This window comes from Nymphalis io, chromosome 18 (genome assembly GCF_905147045.1).
Source record: "Nymphalis io chromosome 18, ilAglIoxx1.1, whole genome shotgun sequence".
NCBI lineage: Eukaryota > Metazoa > Arthropoda > Insecta > Lepidoptera > Nymphalidae > Nymphalis > Nymphalis io.
Window position 1 is genome coordinate 7,144,861 of NC_065905.1, and position 21,149 is coordinate 7,166,009.

Consider the following 21,149-nt stretch of genomic DNA (forward strand, 5'->3'; position numbering starts at 1 on the left):
TAAGTCTTTGCTAGTAGATTACCGCCCTAAAACAACGTCGCTTAAACGATAGTCGTACTTGACTGGTAAATTTGCGCGTGTGAATGATATTATAGAGCACTTTTCATCATTAAACATAAGCCTATTCCGCTTACTCCATTCTCCAAAATTTTGGATCTTTTTGTTTTTAAAAATAATCATTGTTTTGGAAATGAAATGCCAATGTCTTAACAAATATAGCCTTTTTCAAAAATATTTACAGTTAAATATCATTGAATTATTTGCATCGGGTTAGTATTAAGTAAGGAGGTATATGTGGCTTGTAGTAAATAAAAAGAATAATATATCCATTAAATGCTTAACGCTTTATTCGGAGTGTTATAACGATTTCTATGGCATAGTCACTGGTAACATACGTAGAAGAAACAGTATTCTAATAAACTTAGCCTCTTAAGTAGCTAAGAGCTCTTAAATGCCATAAGATCACCATAATTATAATAAAAAATACAAAAAATGTAGAAAATTATATGTAATCTTAAAATAATTCTTACCAATAAATATTTATGATAATTTTATGACATTTAAGTAGAAACATATTGCATTACAGCTAGCTTATAAATATTTTTAGATATTTTTCAGAGGTAATATAAATTGTATACTAAAAAATAATTATTATTGTCAAAATTATATTATGTAAAATATCGGATACTATATAATATAGTCTTAAATAAATTTAATTATTGATTACCTCTGAACTAAAAATGTTTATATTGAATAAGTAGGTAAATGAGCGATTTATTTTCACCGAACATTTAATTCAAATATTATTCAATAAAAGATTAATCAATAAAAATCATTGTCAAATAATATACAGATTTAAATGTTTGGTGATTACCTAAATATATTTATATTCAGTATAGATATCGGGTAGAGCATTATAAAGTGCAGATTAGGTAAGCAGTAAAATTCATAGCTAAAGATACAACAGATTCTCACAAAATGCCAATAATTTAGAACTATATTGAACCTTTTTGGTACAAAATATTACAATACCAGTTTATAAGTCATTTTCTATAAATAGAGAATGAACGTATTTGAATATAATTCTACAAAATCTACTAATATTAAACAATGTATGTTAAAACAGTTCATACATTCGTTTTTTATCTTTTATATCTGTACATCGATACTTCAGTCGATACGATCGTTAATTTAATTATCATTAAATTATTTATTTACAACGAACGTAACGACTCTATGATATACGTCATTTTGACGGACGGCCATTTTAATAATTTAGATGACATTTAAATTTTATATCGTGTGAAAAAATATTTTTAATCTATATTTAAACTAAGTGAGGTATACTCATGGATGTCGTTATTATTGTGCCGTTTCTTTCTTTTTTTATTTATGATTTCAACAAAATTTGCAATTATAAGCTCAGACCCTTTACATCCTACTTTAAAAATGAGATTACTGAGAAGAATAATAGCCAATACACATTGGCGTTTTTTGAATTTTTAAATGCTTGTAAGTTGACTTTTAAAAGCCGGGATCATTGTAAGATATGCTTAAATTTAACTTAAAAAATATAACTTGTCATAATGTAGAAATATATCTACTAATCTTAAAGTAACGTAACATTGAAAAATTGAATAATACTATTAAAGATTAAACATCTTAGGTAAACTTAACTTATTTTTTTTCTTTCGTATTTCGTAAGTTAAAAATAAAATAACTTAAATTAAAGGTTCAATTGTTAATTAGCACCATCTAACTTTATTATTCTCTTTTGACAGCCTTCCAATTGACAGATTTATTTGACAGTTGTAACAAACTAGCAATATAAATCAAACTTTTTTTCTTTTTTTTATCATAAATAGCATTTTTTTTACATTTATTTGGTAATGTATCAATGGAGTGCCGCCAACGTCAATCATAATGCGTTTTTTCTTGTTTAATTTTCATAATTAAAAATCAAAATATTAGAAACTACAAAAATTATAATTTCTATGTTAATTATTCTTAGAAAAACTGCTATTGACAAAAAAATACGTTAAATGAAATTAGATTTTTTTAATCTTTTACATTATAACGTAGTATATCTACTATTTAAGATATGATAGAGATATTGATGTATTTACGATGTGTAAATACTTAGGTAGCCTACTTCTATATGCCATTAAAGCCTAGCTTTGCGATCACTTTTCGTATATTCACTTTCCTAAAATTATCCGATTTCACAAAATTCACGTGCTTGATTAATCACATTTGATTCGAACGAGAACCTGGTGCATAAGTCTTTTTATTCCTGATATTTTTCACCAGGTCATTGGAATTGAGTTGTTGATGTTGACCTCCGGCAGCCTATAGACACTGGAGCTGGTATCCTAGACGCACCGTTCCTAGGATCTTTTCTAGGTGCAGCCAATTGCCTAGTACTGGTCGACCTCTCCAGTTTCCCATCAGACATCACCCAAGCTGATGTGAAGTCAGCATAATCCGAGTCTTTAGAGCTAGTCCTTGATAAAGAATCTTCCCCTTTCGAATAAGTCCTGATGATCTCTTTCATTTTTTCCAGAACTGTGGCATCATCCTTCGCGGTCTCGGTAGATCTTAAGATTTGTTCCAACAGAGGACTCAATGCCTTCTGATGAGTCGGAGATCTCAGGGTCGCACTACTAGCTCTGAGCGGTGAATTTCTTTTAAACGCCTCATTTTGAACTTTTGGCTTATTCTTGGGTGACTTATTCGGATTCTCAAATGTATCAGCTCCAATAGTCGGTCTTGATTTAGTTTTCGTTTGATTAGGAGCAGTTCTGCCTCCCCAAGTGTTACGCGCTGTTGGCGGTAGTTTTGGGGCCAGCTTTGGTGACGATTGTGGATTGGGGGTGTGTTTAGGGCTCGGGGTGTTTCCCCTACTTGGTGTTCTATTTCTGACCGGAGAGTGTGGAATCCGGCTGGCCTGTCTACTCCTAATGGTTTTCACCGGTGACTGCGATGCATCTCGTGTCGGTCTAAGGCTTTTACTGGGCGAATCGTTGTTTTCATGTACTATGATGCATTCTGGACTCGTACGATTAGACTTATCCTCTGAGCTGTTCTTTCTACCACCGTAGAATGTGTCTGAGAAATCCGTTTTACGGAGTCCTGTGTTCAAGCTCACATAGTCATCAACGCGATCGCTTTTATCTACGTGACAGCCGTCGTCGTGGTCGAGACGCTCTGAAAGGACAGAAAAAAAAAATTTAGGCGAATGTGTTTATAATTGACATAACATATTAGTAAATCCAAACGATACACTGTCACTATTTAAATAATTAATGTTAAACCATTTTCGTGTGATTTGTTGAGGTAAGTAAAAGTATTTACTTTCGAAACCAAAACAGTAAACAAGATTAGCGCCACCGTGAAATATTATTATATATTTTATAATTTAATACTTCATAGTCTAAACAAACAAAGATGTTAAAGAATATGTGGTCACATATTCTTTAACATCTTCAATATTATACGCCAACTGCTATCACGATAGATAACTAAATTATAGATCAGTACTATGATTATTTACGAAGCACTTTGTTTAGATAAGCAAAGGTCTTTAATGGTAGGCGCCGTTATGCCGACTCGATTGTTCAGCCTAGATTAGATTATGAGAATTATCGTTTCATGTCTATTTATTGTTGCCTCTAGTTCCTGTATCACCATAATGCGTATCTCTTATTACCATTTTTGTAAAGTTATAATATGAGGCTTCGGATCGTTGGTGTCGTGTGCAAAGTTGACGGGTGAGATCAATTCCAAGTCGATTCAGTAATGTGAACTGCGTGTATAATACATCTTTTGTTATATTATGTCACGCCTTATAAAGTAATAGTAGAATTTCATATAATGACTTTTTTTTCTTAAGATATTTCTTAACACCCTTCATAATATAAGATTATTGTCTCATTTACAGAAGCAATGAATCCTACAATTCTACAACAAATAGTAAATAGTAAATGGCTCATTAATAAAGATCAATCAGATTGATATTGTATTTAAAGTAAGGTAAATATACAATATACAACTAATTTTTCTATTTTTTGCCATTTCAATAAATAAGCCGTATGGCAATTTAAAAAAAATCAATAAATTATATTGTTATTGCAAATACAAACGAATTATTTAATCTGGTCCATTCAATTAATACGCCGTAACGCAGCTAGAATTTTTTTTCATTAATCAGTTATTTGTAATGATTTATTAGCAATGCATTAATTCATATTAATAAAGTCGCTAATAACTTTTATCTCCCTAATAATATAAAATTATTATAAAGAAATAGAACAATTCTTTGTAGCAAATTATACTTATTAAACGGTAAATTAATGATTTAAATTCGGATGGACCATTTTATTGAGACAAAATCAAGTACTACGCGCAAACAAAAAAATCTAATTATTCAGAATACTAATGGTAGCTCAGGCCAGCGTTTCAACATCTATCTTAAAACTTTAACCCTTTGGCGTCGAACTGGACGCATTCTTCAATCGTAAAAGGTATCGTACAGACTTGGCCCAACACGCCTACATAATTGATTGTGATTGAAATGTAACTTTTATGAGATGCGAGGACTCATTTCTTGCCAAATAATATAAGGTCGACGCAAGGTTGATACATGTCCAAAATTTTAATATGGCGACGAAATTAAGCCATTGATGACGCATCGTTAAGCGGAAGATGTACATATATTGTAGGTATTTTCTCATTTGGGTTCAATTGTAAGTTGTATTAACTATATTTATATTCATTTTATTATCTATTTTTTACATATTTTTATGTCCCTCGTGCTTCTGGTTACACTGGCTTACTTATCTCTTTAACTAGAAGAAAAAAATATTGAATTGGTGTTTAGCGATAGAATTACAATTGAACGGATTGGGATTGTAGGTAACAAAGCAAATCTATTCATCATAATTTCTACACCTTTGGTTCAATATGTGTTTAATTTTAAGCAAAAAGCTAAGTTCGACATTCTATAGCTCTAACCATACACTCGTAACTATATTTGGTACACCGCATTGTGCTCTCCAAAAGAATGTCGATTCACCCTTCGATGTTTTCAAATAGTCTCACGTTTGAACGAGTTCGCTTATTCTCGAATTTGCTATGCTATTTTAACTCTTATTTATTTAACTATATAGTTGAATTTTAGTGCCTAAATATTTTAGTTCTAAATCGGTAGTGCATTGTTCCTATCAAGGACCTGTGTTTTGCTTTCGATTGGGATCCTTTCACTTGATGAATGATTTTCGAAATGCTATTGTTTACACTTTTAAGTGTTTTTTTGTTTACATAAAGTAAAAACGATGTATATATTTTAGGTGTATATACATTTTAGTTACAGTTAATGTTTGTTTTTTATGAACGCATTTATTGTTTACATACCAGGACGTATGATTACACAATCATACGTATAAAAATCAATTCAGAAGAACCTACTAAATGGACTATCGTATTTATGACGCAAAACAATAAATAATAGCTTATCTTCTTTACAACCATGTTAGCGCTGATGATTGGTGACCCGAACGGGCTTACCACCAGTCCAGTAGAAGATTACGAATTTAAATTAGCTAATTAAAAACTGCCACAAGTATCAAGATAACTTCAAAAATACGTGACGAAATTATAAGGTGTTCCGTTTTTGACTACGAAACAATAAAAATGAAAGACTGGATATATTTAGTTATTATGGCATTAGCAATCGATTGCAACCAAGTTTGCAAGCAAACAATAGTTCTATTCTGTCCAAACGGAGACCAACAATCGGTAGACAGCTGATAAATTGCGCACTAACTATAATTTGTTTATGATTAATCGCAATAGGCAATTGGTATCATATGTATTGAAGATATGGAACGGGAATCATATTCTAGAAAGATCTGGAACTATGCTTGCTTGTTAACCAGAAAAGATCTGATAAAATATTTTGGTTGACAAAGTTAAATCATAACTAGCGGTATACCCTTTTAACGCATTAATATTTCTGAATATATAGGATTATAGGTCGTATTTTACTTCCTTTTTATCATCGTTATCGTTATCATTTACTCGCCTTCACTTGTTGTTTTGTGTTGCCCCATTTATTTGGGGTCAGCTCAATGTCTTAATGGCATATATTAATACTGTTTTTATAATTTAATATAATAATAACATAATATAATAATAATATAATATAATTATATCAATAAATAGTGTACATCTACTCAATATTTTAAAATCATACATAGTTAAGTATGCTTGATGATTTTAAACTAATATATCATCACTGATTCAAACTAGTAAATATTGCTTAAAAACACAGGACTAATGCTTACAATCGAATTAATGAAGTAATTTTAAATATTAGGTAAAAAGAGAACGATTGATTGCATCCAATCGATTACATTATCATATGTACAAGAAACTTAAATGACCAATCAGATAAGCCGATAGCGGAAGACATGTGACTAACATATAACATACGGACGTACAAAAAATATAATGCATCGTTTAGTCTTCTAATGGTTCTTTAATGATCGTAGCTACTCATATGATCCAATTTTAGAAAGCGTACATTCAATTTCTATTTCCTTACCTAGAAAAATATGGTTCATTGAATGGATTATTAATTGTACAGTATTATACTGAACAAGTATTTCGTACGTTTGAATTTGAACAAAATGTCAAACACGACTTTTTGAATACTACATAGATGCACGATAATCTATCAAAGATAATGATTCAGGTACAGAGTATAGCACTGAGAGAGTTTCTATCTAAAAATAATTATATTTTTTAACGAAATATAGATATGTACATATGTACACCGATAATGCATTATGGATGTACATATGTACTAACGCATTTACAAGTAGAGTGAGTCGTTTGTCGTCTTCTTATGTTGTTACATAAAAAGGAATATTTGTTTGAGACTTTAAGTAAGGTTAAAATAAGACTTTGTGTACCTAAAAGAAATAAGTAACTCATATATAACAAATTGTACAATATATAGACAAATATAAAGGCAATAAATATTTTAGGTAACAAATATTTACCACTAAAATCAGCGTCGTCCATAGAATTTTGACTGTGCAGCGAATATCTATTCGTTGTTTTCGTAGAAGGCGACCCTTGTGTGGAACCTGCCACCACTCCCAGGCTTCTGTACCCCTCGTCAGAAACCTCTGATCCATTATCTGAAGCGCTCTCGGCGGCTGGCGCTGGAGACACCGGCCTTGGACTCTTATTCCTGACAGCATGAGGGGTTGGTACCAAATGGTTTGACGGAACAATTTTTGTCCTACGATCTGGTGACGACGAATGTCTGCCAGGGCTATTATTTCTTGTTGTAAGATGCTTCCTGCTTGGAGATAAAGCTCTGTCCATGTCTCCTAAATATGGTAGGCTTGTTGGAGCGTCTAATTTGTTGTTAGATAAATATTGTCCAGATTTCGGTTCATCGTTGTACACTTTAGCTGAATATGGTAAAGACATTGGCTCGTAGTTCTTATTTTCTTTGTAGTCTTTATATGGGAGTGAGGTAGGTCCTGGGTCTGGTCGTTCGTACGTGACTGTGGCTCCAGCGAGGTCGTGTTTCGGGCGAGCTAAGCGGGCGGAGAGAGATGTCCGATGCTGTGCCTTGCAGCGACAGGGATCATGTTTGTCCAGATAATGTGCAAGAGTGTCCCAACCACCTCCAACGCGTACCATTACGTGTGATCGTAGAATCTGAAAAAATATAACTTCAAATAAATACCTAGTGATAGATGTAGTGTTAGATCATTTAGGTAGATATCGTTTGTCCCTAATTAATTTTCCCCAAATGTGTCGAGTTTTCTAAACAAAGATAATTGGAATACCGAATATTAGAATCGATTTCTACAAGAGGAGCTTAGACAAATATACAGCTCTGACATTGAATTGACGCAATATCATTGGTCTGATATTCATTATGGATTCGTGACAAATTAGCGCTTTAATTGTCGGCAAAGTTGTTATCAAAACATTGGAAGTAAAATAATAGCTGACATAAATAGTTAAGTTGAATTATAAAAATAGGTAATATTAATCAAGAGCTGTTTAAAGTGCATAATGTAGCAGGCACTTTAGCAAATCTTACAGAATATGAAAATCTAAGGTTCTATATTTAATCCTTTTTCGATTGGTATACGCTATACGTACCATCACGTGAGAATGATAAAAGAAATGGCGTATCTCTGGCTATTTCATTTATCTTTCTAGTCTCTATTAAGTAACAGCTACTCTTCGATACAGTTACCTATTCCACTTATTTAAATGAGCTTGCGATATAACCTTTTAGTTTAAACTTCCTCTAATGGAAACTCCTAAAATAAAAACCATTTATTTCATTGCGTAAAATATTATAACCTCTTTTAAATGCACCCATATACTAATGAGTGTTACATAAACGTTCTGAACTATTTTAGAAGTCTATAAAAGCGAACGTTACACCGTTAAGGTATCGATGATTCATACGTCCGTTCGATTCCTTGTTTGGTCAAATCAAATCGGTTGATATTGTACAAAACGTTTGGAGCATGACCTTTACTTACGGCCAGTTTCAACTGAACCACAACTGTTTGGGTATACGTGAACTGAGCTTATTTATAAATTGATGGTTCCTATGTATTTCCTATATATTCCTAAACTTTCTAATTTTATTTATTGGTACTTAGCTTAACTCTATTTCCTTACAAATTGATTATATTTGAAGGCTAATCTAACATTTGGTAGTTTTTAAATATATTAAATCAATTTATATAAGCTAAAGTTACTGTGTAAACAGATGTAGGAAGTCGATTCAACTTGCTTATAAATGTCGTAATGAATTTGATATATTGCAAATGTATGTTTGATAATATTTTATTAAAATACCATCAGGCTGATCTAATAACGGAGGTGGAAGCAACATAGTTTACTATAAGACATATTAAAACAGGATAAACAAACAACTCATAATACAAAATATATTTAAGAAGGGATTTGAAATGCTTTACATAGTGGAAGTAACAGCCCATCGGTTTATTGGAGACTAACTCGGTATCTTGTGTGTCAACTTCAAATACACCTCACGATGTATTCTGTCACCGCCGAACACGAGATTAATTACAAACACATTTTAAGCACATGAAACTCAATGGTGCCTGCCCAGGTTTGAATCCGCAACCAACGGTTAAAATTTACATTTTCTAACCACTAGTCAATCTCTGATCACAGAGGCTCACAAATTGGAATAAAATTAGAGATATGTACATACAAGTAAAAAATAAACTAAAACTATTAGACCATTTCGAAGTAATACATGATAGAAGTAGAAAATTTGTCTATTTTTAGACTGTTCAATTTATATTGGTTACGGTATCTACCAATTTAAAGAAAACTTTTACAACACGCATATTGTTCAAAGTGACGGTTCAAGATAAATTAGTTCTACGTTTTGGACTGTCAATCACTCCATATTAAGGGACGCAAGGTTCAAAACGAGGCCAATAAACAATATATTACAAAATACGATTATAAAGCTCAAACAAATTGAAGTAAGACTCAAAGTCGTATAATATTGTCAAATCTATTTGCAAACGATATTTTTGTATAGATTAGATACTTTAGTAATTTTCACACGATGAATATTTGCAAAAAAATATTTATTAAACGTATCTAAATACATATAAAAAATATATAGAATGTTCGATTATATTTACCATATGATTCCTATTATTATATTATAATAATAATGAAATAGTTTGGAATAAAGTGTTTGAAAGCTTAGTAGAGTAAGAACAACAATTTAAACGGAACTGTAATAATTTAATTTGGTAACTAAAGTAATCAGAGTTGAAGGGTTATGAATTTACGGAAATAGAGTATTCATAGACGAAAAGGTGGATAAAATAAACTCTTCCCTATGAATAAAAACAAACACGTGTCAACTTCCACGGTGATCGGTCAAATAATGTCGATGAATCTCAAACAGATACACTAACATCCAAGATAAGATATATTTTGACCATCCAGAATTACTCGCCAAGTTATGACGCAATTAGAACTACTGCACCCTTAACTACAGCGAAGTGAGGCAAAAATTGAAACACGATATTATGCGTTTGATAATCGTGCAACACAAATAAACATTATTTATCCCATTCATTAGATATTATTGTTTTATTCACTTAGCATCTAGAATAACTGGTTAAGCAAATAAACTCAATCAATGTCAGTTTGTCTTCCTGTTTAACTTTATATGTCGTTTGGTATGAAACTTGTGTTATTTATGTTAACTTATAAATAACTATTTTAATCTTAAAGTTCGAAATTTTAAAGATACTTTATAAGAAAAAATATTTTAACAACAGACAGGTGGTATAGTATAGTTTTTCACTTCACTTCAATACTAACCTGTGAAATATTGACAACCGACTTATGGTAATATACTATTTTAAAGATTGTATTATTGTAATGTTATAATTATGATAAAAAAAGTTAAAAAAAAAAGATTTTAAAAATCAACAACTCACTCTGACGAAGATCAGCATTCTAGTGTCTCCAATCCTGTATTTTCCCTCCGAAACCCTCACCATCGGAAATTGGGTGGGACAGGAGCATCTTTCTACCAAATCTCTGACCCGCTCATCCAAACTTCTTAGGTCATTTGTGACCAACTGCGGCTGAGGTCCTGAGGGTACTAAGCCCAGCGCTGAATCATCTGGTCTCAACTCTTCACCGGCTAATTCCCTCTCGATTTGTTTCTCCATTTGAACAAGCAATGGAGCGGGCATGCCAAGAACTGCTCCCTTCCTAGCTACTTCTAGGAGACACAAGACAACATGCTTCTCATTCTTTCGAAGACATAAATCATCTGTTTCAAATAGGAGACATTCCAGGATGTCCAATGCTTTACGGCACCAGTCGATAAAGTTCGATAAATTGTCTCTGGCGAAGAAAGTACCAGCTTTAGCAGCAGGAAGCATGTTGACTGGTGGCCGGGTACGCAGAGCTTTTGCAAGTATCAAAGCATCTTCTGATTCTGGCACCGGTGAGTCTAGGATGAGTTTCGCTGATTCGCGGACAGCGTTCGCGTGCTGTAACAAAATAAAAATAATTATAGTACTTCATTAAATTAGATTTATTGATGTGAATATTTCTCTAATTATAGTCGTAGAGATGCTTGGTAGAGCATCTCTAATCTTTTTCATTATCAACTAAGCGTAAAAGCTTTCAACATAAATGGACCAGTTTGTTTATATCTTCAAACGTACTGTTTTATTGTTTTTCTGAATCAAATCATCCTAGGTATTACCATATGTAATATTACAATAAATTATTTATCTATCGCTGCTTTTTATTATCAGACTTTATATTTAATTGCAGTTGTCGAAGAGAAAATGTATAATTTTCTATCTATTTTATATATTTCATGACATTAAACCGTTTTATAATATTTACAATGCCAATTAATAAATATTGATTTCTCGTGGTACATAGACGCATAAGCAATGATTTAATTTTGTAGTACAACGTCTTAAATTTAAATATAGATTTATTAACCTAATTACTATGTGCGTACTACAACATTTTTAACTTATTTGATAACGTTGACGAATTCAGATTATTTCACTGGACGGCGCTGTCGAATAAATAAAAAACTCGCTTTAGGCACACTGTTGAATTTTCCAATACAACTGACTCTCCTAATAAAAATGATATTTATCTCTATAATTCTATGTTTTCGTGTATATCCAAAATAGTGTTTGTTCTACGACTATGGCGGAATGTGACCATTCTTTAGCTGTAAATCAACTTGTGGTATAATAGAGATGACGAAGAATATTCGCTTAAATTTACAATAATTTAAAAGTATTTTCTGAATAAGGAAAATCAGTAAATGCGTTTTCAGACAAGTCAATCCTTCATAGCAACTAAACTTATGTCTGATAACCGCTATATATGAGTAAGTAGTAATAAATTTTCAAGCCCTGGCGCCACAGACCCCATTTACTACCATATTTGTAACAGATAATGAATACCAAATTTGGTTCGACTCTAACGATTTTTTTTCAATCTTAAAAGAAACTTTCTACATCAAGCTAAACGAATTATATCCCAATTGGGTAAATATCTGACTATTTTGACAGAGGAATAATAAATATATTTTGTACGTTGTAATAACTTGACGAAGTTTTCATTCAAAGATCTTTAATCGATAATAGACATAGAAAATCGGATTGTTAATATATTTTTGACAAACAATAAGAAAGTGTAACGGGTTCAATTCAATTTAAAAAAGTCTTTACTTAAAACAATTTACATTTTTAATGTCTATTGGATAAGGACTCTTGTAATTTTAAAAGTAATGGTCAAAGGAATGTAATATCTTACACGCAGTTGTTTGAAATCGCAGATGTCAAAAAACCTATTTTCAAAGACGATTGTGTAAAATTCAGACTTGCTAATGCTGTACGAGGAAGTGTTAGGTTCTCCTACAGCATTTGTAAGGATTCATTGTTCATGCGTCTTTGATGCAGAGACAAAAGGACGTATGAAAGGGCTTGGGAAAACGTGAAGTTACCTGGAGTTCACAAAACATAATACTGTCTCGGTTTTCAAACAATACCTTAATTATGAGGTCCTATTTGTATAGTTAGGACCTACTTATGGTCATTGGCATAACGTGTTGTCCTAGAAATAAGTGTAAGAAAACCTTTGGGGAAAAATATGTATTCCACGCGTAATATTAAATAAATATTCAATCTTCTGTTTTAAAAAAAACTACTACAATATATTCATAAAAAGCCCACAAACAAAATAATACAGATAAAATGACACGATGACATTTGAGCTCACGATCAAACTTCATCAAATCTCCATCAAATAGCGGAGAAAAAAAAAAGTTTACATCAAAACGCTTATTTTACGATCGTGTTAAAGTAAAATAAAAATGACGTTAATAGTACAATAGTCTACATAATTACTATCAATAAATAAATGGTAATTGTATACTGTAATAGTATACAGTAAAATAATATTAATAGCATACCTATGAAATGTATTCGTCGGAAAAGAGTAACTATAAAATGTCTATCCGGTTCTGCTCGGTAGAACCCAATCCAGTCCGACGGTAGTTTTAAATTTAATAAATTTTATTGCAATATAAAATGTGTTTGTAAGAGCCATTTGTATACACTTCCAGCCACCGGACACGGGGTGCTACTGAGAATTTTTCGACATAAAACTAACTTTTTTTATCGGCCCTATCTGGGGTTTGAACCCAGGATCTCGTGATTTGCTGCTTTATATTTAGCCACTTGAACGTCGAGGCAGTCAATGATTATGGATATAGAATCCTTATAAAGTCAGACCACAAAATAATAAATATTCAGATATTAATAGCATTAAACACAGCTTGTCTTAAAAAAAATAAATGATTTATAACCTATGATTATCGGTTGCCAAACAAAACTTCTCAAAAGGAGATGAGGCTTTAGCCCAACAGTGGGACATGAAATGACTGTTACGTACTTACAATATAAGCATAAAATAAATTTTACTCAATATATTTACAAGATGGAAAAATATATGTTGTATGTCTTATTAAAATGCAGGCTATAATAATTGCTCGAATCGCAGGACAATTTTATATGCATAGTACTTAGTATTTATAATTCGGTTGCGTCATGCGCAGGCGCCGGTCGGCGTCGCAAATGTGATATCAAGCTTAAATACCAATAATTATATTGTTCCATATTAATTTCGTGTTTTGTAACAATATTGTTGTGAATATAAATTATAATTATAGAACTATTAATAATAAATCGTTTTATAAAAGTCACATTATCATATAATAATAGCTACTAAGGAAAAATACCGCATCTGTATTAAAATAAAATAATATTGATTACTGATTTTATTATATAAAAAAATGTATTACATATGTTTGGATTGCAATAGTGAAAATAATGAATATTAACAATTTTAGCTTTGAAAACTATTTATTGAAGCTTTTTGAAATGGCAACATTTTTTAAATAAAAAAGTTCGACCAATACACCGACTTAAAATTACTATAAATGCGCGCGCGTGAGTGTGCTTACATATGTAATTAAACATATTAGCGATTAGTGCAAAAGGTTAAATCTGCACAGTATTGAAAGTTAAGTGTTTTTATTTATTTATCTATGATGAATGCTTTAACAGTTTCATTCGCCTTGCAAAATATTAAACTATTAATGATACACTATTATGAAAGAATATCACACTACACATTATAAAACAAAGTCCCCCGTCGCAGTGAGCCAGTGTAATTACAGGCACAAGACATAACATCTTAGTTCCCAAGGTTGGTGGGCATTGGTGATGTAAGCGATGGTTAACATTTCTTACAATGCCAATGTCTATGGGCGGTGATGACCACTTACTATCAGGTGGTCCATATGTTCGTCCGCCTTCCTATTCTATAGAAAGAAAATCTATTTCTACGAAAAAAGAGGAAGCGTTCTTAATATGCGTCTAAAAAACTTTAATATAAGTAGCCATAAGCAGTTTCTCCTCTTTTAAATACCTGAGACGCAGAATTTTTCTCTTATTTACCAATAAACAATCGAAAAAGATCAAATCTTAATACCTCAGTGTTATACGGACAGCGTAGCGTTTGGAGAGTCGCAAATTCTATCTCTTGGGCTATTATCGCACGATACTCTCAACTGAGTGAGAAAATAGCAATCTTAGTAATTCCATCAAAACAGGATTTGCTAATTAATATTATTTTTTAAGTAGCATTACATTATGCAATGTCTTATTCATTCTATAGTTAAACAAACAAATAAATAAATAATTAAAATGACCTTTTTCTGGATGTAGATTATCAACTTTATCGTATTTAAGCTATAACAAAACAAGGATACATATTCAAAATCAGACACATTGAAATTGTAACTAGTACAATACTAACCGCGAACCAACCCTCAAGGTCGGTTACAATGTTTTCATATAATAAACGTTAAGCGTGAATTTAGTTTAACGGTTAAATTGATTCGTCACAGATAATCTAATATTTAAATATTGTAATTTACTATTTCGCTTTTACCTGAATATGGCGGTTTACGTTCGAATATTCTAATTTTGTTGACGTCACACAATTGGAACACAATCTAACTTTTTTTTAATTAGACATTTTATTGAAATTAAAGCATTTAATTGTAAGGCCCAATATTTTGGTTGTAATTTTATTTTATAAGATGGTTATCAATATCGTTTACTACGACTTTATAAAAGTTATGTGTGCTTATAAATATGATAAATAACAATCTCATATCGGAAGTATTACTAGGAAAAGTTTTAACTTAACTGTCAATAAATTATTTTAATAAATATCTACAGGCTGGAGTAGACACTGGCTGATTAATTATATTATTGTGCGTATAAATTCCTGATATATTCGTAAGTTATATTGTAGGCAGTTTACATTGAATCGTGGTGACATTATTTTTCTTATTATCGGAAAGAAAAATGGAATTTGGTAATTATGTGAAAATTCCTTGAGTCATCGCAGTAGTTTTAGCGGATTAGAATTTTACTATTAACAAATAAACCGGATTACATATCTTAAAAATTTATTCGCCTGTTGGCAGTTTATCTGATCAATAAGTAGGTAGCTTTACAACTTAGTTATGTATAGATTTTACTTTATCCATTTCTATTATAAAACATATTATCTTCCTTATTTTTTTCTAAATCTTAACGACAAAATGTCATTGGTTATGTAAATGGTATCGCACGAAAAATAAGTTCGACAACCGCCAAAACCAGCTGAGGTCGATGACCTATCATATCGGTTCAAGGTCGATCGATTATTTCCAAACTTACTATCATACTATTATCTGTTTTATAATATATATTTCTACAATACTTACGTAGAAGATATAACTTACTACTCACATTATAGAGTGGCTCGAATTAATGTCTTGTAGGATTAAAATTTCATAAGAAATAAAACAATTAAAAAAAAAACACAGTTTACGGTTACTGATTACCCGTAACATTTACCATTTCTTATGTTGTAATTAAATCTGCCCGTAACGCTTTTGCCTGCTAACCGTAAACGCTACTTCCGATACCGCGCTGAACCAAAAGAAACAAAGACCACTATCATTAATTATGCATTTACAATTATAATAGTGGATAATTTAATGTGGTAAAAATTAATAAAAAAAAAAACTTAAAAAAATTGCCTACCTGTAAAATTATTACATCCTTATCCTTAGACTTAGTACCTACCCGTTTATGAAATTACAGATGTAATTCACATCAAATTAAATCAAGAGAAAAGCCACAAATGAAAATAGCAGTACCATCGAATGAATATTATAAACCACGCTAATATAGCGGTTTTTTTTTTTGTATATAAAGTAAGAAGGCGGGCTGGAAAATGGGTCACCTGCTGATATGTGATCACCGCTTATAGACATTGGCGCTGTAAGAAATACAATATTTCTTACAGCGCCCGTGCGACACCAAACTTGGAAAATGAAATGTTATGTCCCCTGTGCCTGTAATTAAACTGGCTCTCTTGCCCTTTTAACCGAAACACATCAAAGTAAGTAAGTAAGAAAGTAAGTAAGTAAGTTTGGCGATAGAATATGTGATTTGTGAGTGCTACCTACCCAGACGGGCTTGCATAAAGCTCTACAAGTGCGTGTTCAAGTTTATTTAAAAATAGCACTATAAATTAAATGCGAGTTCATAAATAACAAAATTAATAATAAAATAAAAGACAATCAATAATTTTCGTTCATTACCGTCCTCGATAATATGTACGAAAATATTTAAAAAATTAACATTGCAAAGTCTAGACACTTAACTTGTAAAATTAAATAAACTACATTAAGTCGAGGTATCAATATCTGTTTAATCAATTCAGTGGTAAGCACAATTAAGCAAATGTCAGAAAGTGATAAGCGACATTGACCATAATAATTATAATGTTTCAAGAATACACGCATCAAAATATACCATAAGTCGGTTGTCACCATTTCAAGTTTGAGCAACGGAAGTTATTTCTTCAGAATAACACTGCAGGTCTTGAACTGTCTTGAAAATTCAGAAGAAAGTAACATTTTGTTATGTTGATTTGAATATCTACGATGAGTCAATTTCGTATTACTCAAGAGCAGAAAAAGTATTTCGGCGGCAATGACACATTGCGGCTTGTTTTTTTATTTATTTATATTAATATCAAATAAGAACGACATTTAAAATATTTTTATATTAGTAAATTATATATTCCATGCATAAACGTAGCATTTTATTGTTATTTAATACAATCGAAGAATATGAATGTATCATACAAAATGAAAAAATATTAAAAAAAAACTATTATTTATATCGATTTGTTCTGTATGAATTGTACTTCATTTCATATATATATCATGGTTACCCTATTTGTGTTAAATGAGGAAGTTATCTCAGCACTTACTGCAGCACGTGTCTCGATTACAAAACGATACAATTAACAACACCAGAGAATATGTAAATAAGTGTTAATTTGTTTGTAATATTCCATCTTAATACGTCATATGTAATTAATGTAAACGTACATATGTACCCTACGATTTTAATTATACTTAAACCTGGAACTTCGTGTACTGCTGAGCGCTTTAAGCGTTACTTAAAGCGTAGAAATCTTTTACTTTGAAATTGACAATTTAATAGAATTGAAAATTATGAAATAAATATCAAATCCGCTTACAATAAATAACTATTACATAATAAGTTACTACTAACATGTAGGACGCGATTGAATTTACATTTACTGTATACGAACAGCTGTATGCATATCCAAAATAAATAATACTGAATCAACAATTAATAGCGAAAATTAGTATTCCCTAGGAATAAACAAACGTCAGGGATAGGAATCTAAAGTCCACACACACGAATAACAAGAATGATTCGTTATTGAATTATTTCAATGATGTTTATAACCTTTAAATTGATTAGGTGTATCATTTATATTGAAAAAATAATCGGACAATAGCATCAGCTTTGATTGAGATTGGGATGTAGTAAATGACAAGAGGACAAATATATCAGGGATATATCACATGTCCCATAAAATCTGACATGTCCCATGAGAAAAGTATAATGTCATTGATCTTATCCTTATTAATGTTATAAATGCAAAATCGAGTTTTTTTATACTATAGGTAGGCGGACGATAATATGGGCCACCTGATGGTAAGCGGTCACCAACGCCCAGAGACATTAGCAAAATAAGAAATATTAACCATCGCTTACATTTCCAATGCGCCCCCAACCTTAGGGGCTAAGATGTTATGTCCCTTGTGCCTGTGTGAGTTGAGTTTGTTTGTTTGTTACGCTTTCACCTATTAACTACTCATTCATCAAGAAATTTTGCATGCACGTCATCAGGGCTACAGAAAAGGACATAGAGTACATACACCCCCCACCACACACATGAGGGCGAGGCAGTGGGCGGAATCTAGTAATATATGTATAAAGCTATACTCAATTTCTTCTTCATGTTGCTGCATTAAAATATTTCTACCCATTTTACGCCCGCTTGTTGGGCTCAGTCGCTACGTATAAAGAAGTATGCCTACGTCCTTCCTCGAATTTCAAACTTGCTTCATAGCAAATTACCGCAAAATCAGGTTATTGTTTAGCCATAAAACCGTAACAGACAGACAAACAGACAGAGTTACTTTCGCAATATTAGAATACATATAAAATTCTCCATAAGCAAACTTAAATTGGGAGACAATGCTATCAATTATTTATCATTACAAATCTTTGTTAATATCAAAACAAATTGTCTAAATATAGACACCACGTCCAGACCCAAAGATATTATTAACATCAGGAAGTTGCCAGGTTCAATTAAATTCAACACGACAAATAGGCGTTGAAACAACAAATACGGAATCGCCTAATACGGTGTGGTATAATCGACTAATGGTCATAATCATCAAGATTCCATCTCAAGGCAATGCCAATGCCGACCATAAATGGTCCGGACTTATAACGAGGATATACAAAGTTCCTTCGAAACCCCATTATCAAAGGAATGGTTTTTGAAGTTTCCTATTAAATGAAATATCTAAGTAATAAAATACACTGTTTAAAAAAACTCAGTAACAGTATTTAAATGTCCCACTGCTGGGACCTTCTCGCCTATTGAGAGAAAGGGAAGCTTATTCCACCACGCTGCTCCATGCGGATTTGTGGCATATTTTCCAACAAATGTAGGTTTTATCATGATGTTTTTCTTCACCGCACACGAGATTAATAAAAAACATAAAAAACAGTATTGTTCGCCCAAATTTGGGGCCTGGGGCCATCTTTGCCCTTAAAAAAAAAATAAAAAATGAAAGAAAATAAGAAAAACACAAATGAACCTGTTATAAATAAAATTTCGTGTAATACAAATCAATTATGATATCATATATGTATTGTTTACTTTTATTCTTGTTCGTCGACACTATTCCACATTTTGTTATTTTTTTTTTTATAGAATAGGAAGGTGGACGAGCATGTGGGCCACCTGATGGTAAGTGGTCACCAAACGCCCTTAGACATTGGCATTGTAAGAAATGTCAACCATCGCTTATAGCCAATGCGCCACCAACCTTGGGAACTAAGATTTTATGTCCCTTGTGCCTGTAATTACACTGGCTCACTCACCCTTCAAACCGGAACACAACAATATCAAGTATTGCTGTTTTGCGGTAGAATATCTGATGAGTGGGTGGTACCTATCCAGACGAGCTTGCACAAAGCCCTACCTCCAGTAAACCTCATATACGACTCTCACGATCAGTTAGTTTAGAAGTAGCGGTAGTTATAAAGTCAAAGCAGTATGAAGTAAGTCAAGTAGTTATGAAGTACATTTATTTGATGAATGAGCATCCTTTTTAGTAACATACCGAAAACGGTGGTATTATAATATAAGTGAATATGCGTTATATTCAGGAAGTGTTTGAGTTACATTATATCTCGGTTCCACAGGACACGATAATAGACCATTTTTATTTATTTTCTCAGCATCTGACTAACTACATCCGGGTTTATGTGTCTATTTACTGGTCACGGCGAGTTGTTTATTAAACATCGGTCTCGTCTCATATTTTAATCATGATCCTACATATTTTATGAAGGCAGCCACTCGCAATCTGCGTCGATACGCAAGAATGACAAATGGTTGATTAAATTTACAAAATTGTTTTTATGCATTTATTATCGTTGATCGAACTCCCGATAAGTGTTCTTAAACACCAAAAACGGCTAAATAAATTCCGTTTATGCGATGTCGTCGCTTTAATACGTTTCATTCATCACGGTAAAGTCAAATTAAGGGTTCTTCCGCGTCTTATCAAAATCGTAAATCTGTTGAAGTGTGAATTTTTATGAGTCAGTCACCCCTGTCGACGACGAGGAAGGCCTGTGACCTTGTCGAGCATTCGACCTCGAGTGGCACGGGGCGGCGCGCTCCAGACCTTATATGGCAGGTCTCGCGCCTGCGCACGACACTTGATGGCTTCCAGGTCACGTGGTACTTTAATTACATCTAAATTTTCGCATTTATCGCTGTCAGCAGGAAATTGTTTACGTGTTTGTACGGTCCTTGCGTTACGTTAAAGGTTTAATAACCGACACGACCATGGTCTCGTAATTATAATATTAAATTAGCCTTTCTGACATTCTGCCTGTTTTTGGCTCCTGACCCCTGTCAAGGAGCCTCTTATCAAAATCTCTCTTCTTGGTCACAAAAAAATTGTCACGCTGTGTTCGACGGTTCGCTGTACTTTTGTTAATTAATTATCTTTTTTGACGTGTCCTGAAACTCGTTTCGAGTTAATACTTACAATATAATATAAATGAAAGTTTATTATTTGTTTGTATGTTTATAATTTACACAAATTCGATTCCTAATATTTGTAATTTTACATCTTTATTTTTATATAATTGTTATATGAGTACTAGATACTAAGTTACGTTATAAAAACTATCAAGACAGTCGATATAAGGGATTTCCAAAACGTAATATTAATATTATCTGTGGAATAGGAATAGTAAATAATTTTAAATATATTTATCATACAAACAAAA

General features: G+C 32.1%; 1 protein-coding gene across 3 annotated transcripts in view; it reads right to left on the bottom strand.

Annotated features, from left to right (window-relative positions):
- Nucleotides 1-323: 323 nt before the first annotated feature.
- Nucleotides 324-21,149, bottom strand: part of LOC126775213 (GAS2-like protein pickled eggs) — a 124,898-nt gene continuing 104,072 nt past the window's right edge. For all 3 annotated transcript variants that reach the window (XM_050496999.1, XM_050496998.1, XM_050497000.1), the window contains 3 exons: nt 10,545-11,108; nt 7,065-7,737; nt 324-3,207 (listed from right to left, as the gene is read on the bottom strand). In XM_050496999.1, the coding sequence (XP_050352956.1) occupies nt 2,312-3,207; nt 7,065-7,737; nt 10,545-11,108 (2,133 nt within the window). In that variant the 3' untranslated portion in view covers nt 324-2,311. The remainder of the gene's footprint in view (nt 3,208-7,064; nt 7,738-10,544; nt 11,109-21,149) is intronic.